Source organism: Chrysochloris asiatica, unplaced genomic scaffold, assembly GCF_000296735.1.
Source record: "Chrysochloris asiatica unplaced genomic scaffold, ChrAsi1.0 scaffold00004, whole genome shotgun sequence".
NCBI classification, from domain to species: domain Eukaryota; kingdom Metazoa; phylum Chordata; class Mammalia; order Afrosoricida; family Chrysochloridae; genus Chrysochloris; species Chrysochloris asiatica.
Window position 1 is genome coordinate 5,715,080 of NW_006408522.1, and position 11,336 is coordinate 5,726,415.

The 11,336-nt window shown below is 38.5% G+C and overlaps 1 protein-coding gene across 1 annotated transcript in view; it reads left to right on the forward strand.

The window, feature by feature from the left end:
- Positions 1 to 11,336, forward strand: part of HERC1 (HECT and RLD domain containing E3 ubiquitin protein ligase family member 1) — a 257,233-nt gene that overhangs the window by 225,683 nt on the left and 20,214 nt on the right. The window contains 7 exon segments of the mRNA XM_006831850.1: positions 1,026 to 1,091; positions 1,244 to 1,369; positions 2,202 to 2,340; positions 3,093 to 3,274; positions 4,414 to 4,569; positions 5,251 to 5,373; positions 7,051 to 7,153. Of these exon segments, the coding sequence (XP_006831913.1) occupies positions 1,026 to 1,091; positions 1,244 to 1,369; positions 2,202 to 2,340; positions 3,093 to 3,274; positions 4,414 to 4,569; positions 5,251 to 5,373; positions 7,051 to 7,153 (895 nt within the window).

The following is an 11,336-nucleotide window of genomic DNA, read 5'->3' on the forward strand; positions in this document are numbered from 1 at the left end:
TAACTCTAAATCTTTGCATATTTTATTATAGTATTTGGCTTTATCTTCTCAAGCTGATCTTTGAAATTTTCTGTTCAGCTCTTGGACCTCTTCAATTGAAGAGGTGTTATTGCTTTATTGCTATATATTTTAGCATCTTTTCCTGGTCACCTTGGTGTGTTTTGCCATATATAGATTTTAAATTATTTGGCACTTTGTTGTTGTTGTTGTTGTTGTCTCATAGCGACCCTGTACAGTGTTTCCGAGGCTGTAAATCTTTACAGTAGCAGAAAGCCTCATCTTTCTCCCGTGGAACAGCTGGTAGCTTCGAACTGCTGACCTTGTGGTTCACAGCCCAATTTGTAACCACTACGCTACCAGAGCTCCATATAGTCATGTCTTTAATCAGCATCAAACATGATTATGTATGGAAGAGTATGCCAGTTGTCACTCTTCCTGATTGCTTTTGAGAATGGCCGTAGAAATCGTGATATAGGTAAAGTGCTTGTCAGCACTTGATTTAACAACCCCTTTATTTGTATGTACTAGGGGGCTTCAAAACATTTATGGAAAAATGCCATTATCTTTTCATTCCATTTTCCTATGAACTTTTTAAATATAAGTATAGTATCAAAGCAAAAGATATGAATTAAGGAAAATTACCTAAATAGAAAATGTTTTAATCAGAATGTGTTCTTCTAGTCCAACTCTTTCTTTTCATAGAGGAAGAAATTAAAGTCCATAAAGCTGAAGTGACCTGCCCAGAGCTATACCGCAAGTTCACAGGGGCCGTGGTTTCCCTGCATGTGACCTTGCACCTGTGGATGCTCAGAAAGCACAGATAATTTCATTTGAATCACCAGTGCTATCTTGATTATAATAGTGAAAGTTTAACCATAAAAGAAATATTAACAGTGCATAAAATCAAGATTATAAAACTCTTAATTTCTTATGATAGGTTCTTTTTTGGGAAGAAGACTTAGTTGTCAGTTGAAAACAGATAAATCTTGACTATAAGATTAACCCTCACGTATGCCCTTTTGCAGGATAACAGTAAATGGATCAATGGCATGGATGAACAAATTATGTCCTGGGCAACTTCTAGACCTGAGGTCAGTAAAGATGAAGATCATTATATGGTGGCTTTCAGTAAATCTTTTGCTTCTAAATGTCTGCGTGTTTGTGCGGACATACACTGGTACTCAGCACATTCTTGTTTGAATTATTGAATTAATTTAATGGAGAGATGATTGTGGTTTTCTAGGACTGGCACCTTGGAGGTAAATGTGATGTCTACCTGTGGGGTGCTGGCAGGCATGGACAGCTGGCAGAAGCTGGAAGAAATGTAATGGTACCTGCAGCTGCTCCCTCATTCTCACAAGCTCAGCAGGTAACTAGAAAAAGAAAGGGAGCCAAAACTTGGAAAGTGAAATTTCAAATTCTCTCACTGTTACTAACTTACTATGGGATAGAACATGTCCATTTCATATTCTATTTTGAGAAATCACTAAAGAAAAAAGTCATACATAATTTCCAAATAAAAGTTACATAAAGTTTTTATAGGACTTAAGAGGTTTCACTAACAAGTTTCTAAATCTAACTTGCTTCCACGTATATGGATTAATATTGCGGTAGGCCTGCCCACCGCATATTTCTAGATGTTGAGCTACTCCTTTAGTGATTCTCTCTTTGGAGCCATAAACTTGCTAGAATTTTCAGCCATCCTCCAGTCACATTTGTATTAACTGTGGTACTCTTTCCAAACCCCTCTTGAGGTTTTTCCTTTCTCGTATCTTTCTCAACCTCAGTAAGTACCAGAACATAATATTCTTGCATGCCCCTCCTTGTTCTGCCTCTTATTGACTTCTAGCCCAGTCTTTGATATTTTACCACCACCTTTCCTCTTTGTTCTTTTATCTATTTTGTCATTAATGTTATTATTTAAACTCCACAATTGGGCGAAATTCCTGTATTTAGTATGGTTCCAAACTATTTTCAGTAATCAAAAGAGCCTTAAACATCTCTTGGTTAAGTAAGCGTTTTTATAATAATCAAGGTTTTAGAGGAACCCCATATGTGTTTCAATCCTTTTCCTTAGTGAAGAGATTAAAGAATTGGTCAAGGTAATCCTAGATATATCTGGAATCATTTAAAATGTTTGAATGTTAATGTTACATAATAAAAGATAATATATCATATTTAATTGTGTGTTTTTATAATAGGTCATATGTGGTCAGAATTGTACCTTTGTCATCCAGGCCAATGGTACAGTGTTGGCTTGTGGGGAAGGAAGTTATGGCAGATTAGGACAAGGAAATTCAGATGATCTTCATGTGCTGACAGTTATTTCAGCCTTACAAGGTAAAATTGTCCACAATTTAAAAAGCTGGTCAGAAACTGACCGAACTGTAGAAATGTTTGCCTAAGTTGGAACTGATTTCAAAACTTTTCTAGATAAAGCCTTATAGGACTTTCACTTATTTGAATTGTCTCTTAGGTATGATGTAGTTTAAGCATGTGTACAATCTTAATTTTTATATTTTAATGTGTTCCTTTGTCAAGGTGCTTATCATTATCATAACAGCTAAAATATAACTATAAATAACTGTTTTTAAGACTCTAAGATTGTAAACAAAGTATTTTAAATTGCAGTACTGTAATTGAACAACTATTAATGGCAGTAGCATCATGCATATGTTTCATTACAATTAAAAATAACCATATGGAAATATGTAAATGTGCTAAAGACTTTGGAAGGTTTCTTTGTTAACATTCTCAGTGAAATGGAGAAAGAGCTCTTCTGGAGAAACCATGCAGGAGCCTCAATTGTTCCTTAGGTGAACATGTGTTAACTCTGGTAGTGTACAAAGAGAGTTTTTAAAGTTAAGGAATCAAGTGTCCAGAACAGATGGTCTTTTGTAAGATGTAGGTGTGAGGAGGACAGTAGTGAGGATAGGCACTTGAGCTGCATTCCTACCTAGTTCTGCTACCTTGAGGACTTTAAATAGGCTTTTTGTGACTTAGTGTGTGTAGAACTTGAAGGTGTTCTGTAGCAGCTGTAAGAAGGAGTCTTAACATCCTATAACTCCTGTTGGATTTCTGCTCTGTTCCAGGCTTTGTGGTGACCCAGCTGGTGACTTCCTGTGGTTCTGATGGGCACTCGATGGCCCTGACTGAAAGCGGGGAGGTCTTCAGCTGGGGAGATGGTGACTATGGCAAACTTGGCCATGGGAACAGCGACAGGCAGCGACGACCCAGGCAGATCGAGGCCTTACAAGGAGAAGAAGTGGTGCAGGTCAGGCAGGACATGGATATGTTTGCTTTTAAGTATAAATACACTGGTTATTGAATGCCAAAATCCCATGACCTTCAGATCAATTCTGGCTCATACCAACCTTATATAACTGAGTAGATCTGCCCCACAGGCTTTTCCCGAGGCTGTAAATCTGTACAGAAGCACACTACCTTGTTCTTGTTTTTCTCTTGAAGAGTGGGTAGTGAATTTTAACTCCCAACCTTCCAATTAGCAGGCCAATGTTTAATTCATGGTTATCACCAAGACTCCTTAGTTACTGAATAAACAACAACAAGCCAAACCCGCTGCTATCAAGTCAAATCCAACTCATAGCAGCCCTGTGTGTGGTTTCTAAGACTGAATCTTTACAGATAGGCAGCCTCATCTTTCTTCTGGAGAATGGTTGGTGAGTTTAAACTGCTGTTAGCCTAGTACCTAACCCAGGTTCTTAAATTTAGGAAGTGAGAGATAATAGTTAAAATATATTATTACAGCCATTATAAGAGATCCACTGTTTTTATTTGCTCAGATTCATTCTTGTACTTGTCAGAATCTGAATGGGTTTTACTCTTAGAGTGGACTGTTTTTCCCAACCCAGAATAGACTTTGTTTCCTGAGCCATCTGGAGAAACTCTATGGGGTGTTTAGCTCTTGCCACCCACGTCTTGATATACAGATAAATGGAAGACTTAGTTTTCAGTCCATCATTATGATTCAACAAAGGTTGAGTTCATGTTCATTTTCTGGGAAAATCTCTTGTTGTTGTTAAGTGCTGTCGAGTTGGTTCCAACTCATAGCGACCCAGTATAGGGTTTCCTAGGAGCAGCTGGTGGGTTTGAACTGCTAGCCTGCAGTTGGCAGTATTGTAAAATTTCATAGTACCTTTTCATTTACAAAGAATTTCTCTATCCAGTATCTCATTTAATCAGGTTGTCTCTACACAGCTAGAAAGTAGCAGCAGTTCTTCCAAGGTATGCTGTGATAGCTTGGACTTCCAAAGAGAAGAGCTCTTGGGCTGGTAGAATATATTGACTTGTGATTATTGGAGTTTATTAGTATATTAACAATCAAAAATGACTAATTTCTTCTTTTTTAGGATCTCCCTTCTTTAAAAAAAATATCTCTTGTTTTGTCTGTAGATGTCTTGTGGCTTCAAGCACTCTGCAGTGGTGACTTCAGACGGCAAACTATTTACCTTTGGGAATGGTGACTACGGTCGTCTGGGTCTTGGAAATACCTCCAACAAAAAACTTCCAGAACGAGTAACCGCATTGGAGGGATATCAGATTGGACAGGCATGGAATAAGTCACTAATATGCTCTACCTCATCTCAGCATCTTATTCCTTCTGTGTGCACTCTTTCTCCTTACAGGAAGACTAGGATCACCAATTGTACTCTTAACTTCCTATGTATTTTATGTGACCTAATTGATAGAATTTTCTAGAATTGCCCCCAGTCTTAGAATTCATATTGTAAATCTACTGTCATAGAAATAAGCAAACAAGAAAAAACCTTAATTCAGAATTTTTAAATGTCTTCCATGAAGTGCCACTATGTCGATGACTGAATTGCAGCCTCATTGATAGCTACTGCTCTACTGCAGTTCTTGCCCTTGTCCTGCACACACGGAGTGGAACTCTTAACAAGAAGAACATTTTTATCTTTTTCTATATCATTCCTTACTTTAGACTGCCTGCTAGTGTGAATGTGTAGTTTTTAGTTATATATATATATATATTTCCCCTAATTATGAGTTAGCCAGAGGTATTTAAAGATTTCACTTTGAAGAAAGCAATTTTTTTCTTTGTGGAAATTACTTTTTGTTTGATACGTTTTACCTAACAATGTGTAGATGGCCCTGAAGCCAATAAAAATCTTAGGAAATAGGGTCACATTTTTCACTGACAAGGGGGAAAACAGTGCCAGAAGAAGAGGAATGTGTTTTTATGGCTTGTTATTTGCATTATTTCTGCAGGTGGCCTGTGGGTTAAACCACACTTTGGCAGTATCAGCAGATGGCTCTATGGTGTGGGCTTTTGGAGATGGGGACTATGGGAAACTGGGCTTGGGAAACTCCACTGCAAAATCTTCGCCTCAGGTCAGTGTCCTCTTTCATCTGTGTTTTCAAACAACATAAATCATTTTCTGCAGTGCCTCTTTTTGGATGTAATTTACATTTAAACATTTCTGATCAATCATGGTGACGTTTAGAAGCTCCTGTTGCTTGATTTTGAATGTCCAACATGCTAGATCTGAACTTTAAATAAGCATTAATAGCTGAACTGTATATGAAAGAAACTGCGAGGATACGCCTCTTTCTTCATGGACGAGCTGTACACTGTGGGACTACCTCCCATGTAGAGAAGTAGTAGTTGGAAACATATCTCCACAGAGTCTTTTGGAGGAAACCCTGAGCAACATTTTGTAAACCTCTACTTTCAGCTTATTATTATCACTGAATTATAACAAAGGTATGCTTCTCCTGTAAGTAAACAGTACAAAGGAAATTTGAGGCATGAAACAAGTAAATTAAGATGCTATTATTCACATTACAAAAGGTTTCTTGGTTCTTCAGAAGACTTCCTATGCAGTTCTTGTATGTAAGTTTTCCAGATATTTAACAAGCAATGTGATTTACAAATACTCAATATGTACTCACCGTCATATGTAATCTATGATATCTTGGTAGCTACACTGGTGAATATTCAGATAGAGGTGTGGAGAGTAAAGGAAAGTCCTCTCTGGGGAGCATAGAAAATAGTTACCATCACCTCTTATCTCAGAGTGGGTTCTCTAGAGGAGCAAAATAAGTGGCGGTTGTAAGATCAGCACTGGACTTCAAGCCACTAGGTCAACACCAGCTGCTCCTTGGAAACTCTGTACAGGATTGCTATGAGCTGGAACCAACTCAATGGCACTTAACAACAACAACACATATATAATTCACTTCTGACTGCCATCAAGTCGATTCTGACTCATAGCGAACCTTTAGGAAAGAGTGTAACTGCTCCCTAGGGTTTCTGTGGAGGCTGGCAAGTCCCAAATCTGTAGGTAAGGTGTCAGACTGCAGATGAATCCAAAATAAGGTTAGGTGACCTCATGTCTCAAGAACTGGAGGTAAGATAATGACAAGTTATATGTGGGATCCGGATCAAGAGGGAAGCTTTGCTGGAGAATTCATTTATGTACTGCAGCCAAACCACATCTCCAAAGAAACTCCCCTTTCAACGGATTAGCTGGTCATAGCTGATCTCATCATGGGAGTGATTATATTATATCAGAGCTAGTCATGTAGATGATTATATTATATTATATTACATTGTGGAAGAGCAATCAATTCTGTCTGCCAAACCAAGTTGACACTTAGCTTCAACTTCACACCTCTGAAATATGAAAATATCAAGTTAGCAAGGAATAGCCCATGGTTGTCCATGGCCTTGCAGTGTTCTTTAAAAGGCCAGGGATTCTCTTTGGTCTCCATTGTTGCCCATAGAATTGCCTTCACGTCACATGAGTTTCTGGGATATTTAATCAAACTACCCAAACTCCTACATTACTCACCCCCCCACCCCTAATTCAGGTAGTTTGCATAGCAGTAGGAGAAAAGAACATTGAGGAGCATGGATTTGGGTGGAGACAGGTAAGTGACTATTAATATTTTTATTAGAAAGTAATCTCTTAAATTTATTATGTGCCAGTTTAGTTTAGATAAGCAAATTCAAGGATGTTTTTGTTTTCCTTTTTTAAGTATATGTCTTACATTTACATTTTGCAGAAAGTTGATGTCCTTTGTGGAATTGGAATTAAAAAAGTTGCTTGTGGAACTCAGTTTTCTGTTGCATTGACCAAGGATGGTCATGTGTATACCTTTGGTCAAGGTAAGACATTGACCAACTTACATTGCTTATTTTATATGTAAGAGGATAAGACAGAAGCTATTGCTACAAAATAATTGAAACCCTTATTAAGCAAGAATATCAAAATGTGAAGCTATTATTTCTCAGTTTATCCTCCATCTAGGTCTATACACTCTGAAGACAGTGATTCTGAATATCCATAAGAATTGTGCGATTTACACCACATCAAAATAGCAGTGTTGGCATCCTCACAGATTGTGTTTCTTTTCAATATTCTTTTGAGTTTGGGAAACAAAAGAAACAGAATAGGTCACTGGACATGGGTGCTCAGGACCATGGTGTTGGAGGACACCAAGGTCAATTGGCACATAGTCCACAAAGACAGCGCCCTACTTCATACTTTGGTGCGTAGCGTCTGGGGTGTTAAGGCCATCTAAGCTGCAACTATTAGTCTATCCTTGTCCAGAGGAAAGGAGTGAAGAAAATTGAATGCATAAAAGCAGTTAGTCCAGTGGACTAATGGACCACTTACTTGAACATTGATTGGTCTTCTTTACCCTGAGACCAGAAGAACAAGCTGATAATGCCTGGCTACCGCTAACAGCTCTGAAAGGTATCACATTAGAAGGTCCTGGGTAGATTAGGAGAAAAATGTGGAACAAAACTCAAAATTGTGAAAAAGATTAGGTTTACTGGTGGAACCCCTGAGACTACAGCCCTTAGTCACATTTCTTGTCTAAACAATAAACAGGTTTATAAGGGGAACAATAATGCTAGAGAGATAAAACATCTAGAATCATCAAGCATTTAAGATCAAAAGAGCAACATTTACCCAAGGACAAAGTTCAGAGGAGAAAGAGTAGAAGCAAGAAACACAGTGAGGAAGTAGGATATGTGATGTTACACTGTAGGGATTACAATCAATGACATAAAACAAAACAAATTATTGAGTGGAAAACTGATCTGCTCTGTAAACTTCTGCCCAATTCAAAATAAAAAGTTGGAAAAGAAGTCTGTAGGGGCAAGATCAGGGCAGTAGAGTGGATGGGACAAGGTTTTCCTCCAAAATTCTCATTGGACAGACCTTGTTACCCTTCAAGAATAATCAGGTGCAGTTTTGCATTATAAAAAAAATTCTTGCCAAAACTTTCCCAGCCTTTTTCTCACAAACACAGTTTTACATTTTCTTAAAACATCTCCCTAATAAATCCCCATGATCATCCTGTGGTCTTCTAGAAAATCTATCATGATAACCCCTTTAGAATCCCAAAAAACACTCACCATAATCTTCTGAGTTGACGTTCTACCTTGATTTTAACTGGCCCAGCAGATCCACTGTTCTGGTTGGACCTTTCTTTTGAAGGCACGGTCACAAGACCAAGACGAGTGTATTACAGAATGAATTTGTTTATGAGGCATCACTGGTTGCACTGTCATGTTAAAACTTTTTTTTTTTTAAATAAACCTATGTATGTATGAACTGGAACCCAAGTAGTAGTACTTTCTGACATATTCTCATACCTATATGTTAGAAATGTATGCCTTCCAGTTTTATAGAAAGTGTACTAAATTGAATCATCATATTTTATGTTGATTATTGAGTGGCAACTCTGAATCTCATTCACAAGCTATTTTTCTTCTCCTTCATAGACTTTTTTTTTTTTTAAGGTTTTTATTGTGGATTGAGTGAAAGTTTACAGGGCATGTCATCAGTTTTACATTCAACAAATCATACACCTTGTTTCATTACAATGATTATAATCCCCTCCATGTACCATCAGTTAACAGTATTTCTCTCTATCCACTTCAGCTTTTTAAAAACAAACAAACAAAACACCACTCCAGCATATATAATAATTTACATCTCCAAAGGGCACATTCTGCAAGTCTGCTCCTGACCACCAGCTCTTAGTCCTTCTCTTCTTAGTCCATGAATCTAGAGTTCTCATATACTCCCCCATCTTTGCCTCCATCTCTGGCGTCACTGCTTCTCTGGATAAGGTCCCACATTCTGCTTGTGTACTTCTCTCTTGATGGTCCTAGGGTCCTCTGTTTCTGGACTTTAAGATTAACTACTCCCCTTTTTTTGTTACAAAATTTCTACATTTACAAATGTAACAGTCACAATTAGTCATGATAACAGTTATTCACTATTGAATCATATGAATCTTATCCCCATCTCTTTTCACCAGACCCATCTAGACAAGATGATAGCTATTCAGTGGGGACTCTTTCTTTCGCCCCATACTCTTAAACTAAACTCCCTCTTGAAACCTTGTAAGCCAGTCACTTCGTGCCTTTATTTCCCCCTCATTTTAGGTTGTTGTTGTTTGTTGATATGTGCCGTGGAGTTGGTTCCAACTCATAGTGAACCTGTACAGGTTTCCGAGGCTGTAAATCTTTACGGGAGCAGAAAGCCTCTTCTTTCTCCTGCGGAGCAGCTGGTAGTTTCAAACTGCAAACCCTGAGGTTCGCAGCCCGATTCGTAACCATTACTCTACCAGAGCTCCTTTTAGGTAGACATTGTCTAAGTTGCCCATTCCTATATACCCTGTGTACAGAGGGAACAGCATTGATACTTGATGTGAAACTCTCCCTCTCTGTTGGTATTTAGAATATACCTCTCTGAGTATAGGTCAGGTTCATCAAACTGTAGCAATTTACCCTTGTTTCCTTTATCAAAAAAAAAATTTTTTTTTTTTTCTGCAGTCTTCCTCTAGTCAAGTTCTGATTATCGAGCCATTGAGGCTAGGTCAAAAGGGTACTGTCTGCAAGTTTGGGTGTTCTTGTGCATCTGCCTTCACTTCATATCAGCTGGATTCTTCACTCTCAGCTCTAGCCCTCTGTAGCTATGTCTTTGTCCATGGGCTCAAGAGTCCTCAGGTCTCACCACACTTTGGACCAACCAGCCTTTCCTCTTCTCTCTCTCATCTCCAGGTCAGCGGGATTCAATGGACTGTGGTTGAACTCAGCCCATTTCTTCATTGTTGCCTTTCCCACTCTTCCACTCACCAGTAGACCAATGTGGTTGCCAGCAAGTTTACATGCTTGTTTATGTGTTCCCTTTGAGTTTCAGTCTTAGAGGGGAGTTTGTCCTGAAGGCACTTAATTGCTAGCTTTGATGTCTTCCTGGCAAACAGCTTGCTTATTCTTGTAGTAGCCATTCATGCTGACATTTTTGTTTTGGGTTTTTCCTGATGATCTTTCTTTGAAGATATATCTTCTGTCACTGTAGCTGTTTCATGCTGGTCTGCTTGTCCTTTCTGTTGGGAATGTCCCACCTCATAAGGTTCTGGATGGGACTCAGGATTCCACCTAAGGTCCTATACTCTGTAAAGGCTCTGCACAAGGCCTCTTTCACTGGGTAAGTTGTAAAACCCCTTTTAGATATTCTAATCAGTTATAGGCTGAAGATGGGCTTACAAGTTTTCTCTAATCATGTTTTCCAACATTCCTTTCTATCCCACTCGTGTCTATTTTACAATAGTAGGCAAGGGAAACTAATATTCATATGACAGTCAAGCATTTCAGTATTATTTTCCCTCTTAAAACTATACCTAGATTCCTGTATCCCAGAGCTCTGTTGTTCCAAGGTTGAGCATGCATCACTGTTTACCTCTGTCCCACTTAGGCCATGCAAAACTGTCTCAGTGTTCCCCTGTCATCTTGTTCTTCTGCCTCCTCCCCCCTTTGTTTATTACCATCCCCAACACCTGAACTAAACCCCCCACCCCAACCCCATTGTGGTTACCTTATATTCTATTAGTTCTTCCCTCCATTTAAGGCAATCTGCTTTATCCTATAATCTACGTGACCTTCCCACCACCTGGATCTCTGTTCCTCTGTGTTTACCTTCTTTCACATTGTAATTATTTTCATCATAGACTGACCTCCCAGATCCTCTGTTCTTATCATTTTATTCTGTTCTTGACTCTTCCATTTGTCGACTGAGTTAAGGGTGATGCTGCTACATACGTCATTCTTTAGTTGTTTTCTGTTCTTGTTGGTTCTCAGTCTATAGAACTTCCTTTAGGATGTTTTTCATAGCATGATTGGCTTTGGAAAAATCCGTTAGCTTCTGTTTATCCTGGAATGTTTTGATTACACCATTGTTACTTGATTGACAGCTTTGCTGGGTAGAGGATTCTTGGGTGGCAGTTTTTTTCTTTCAGGGTTTTATATATGTCTCCCCATTGCCTTCTTG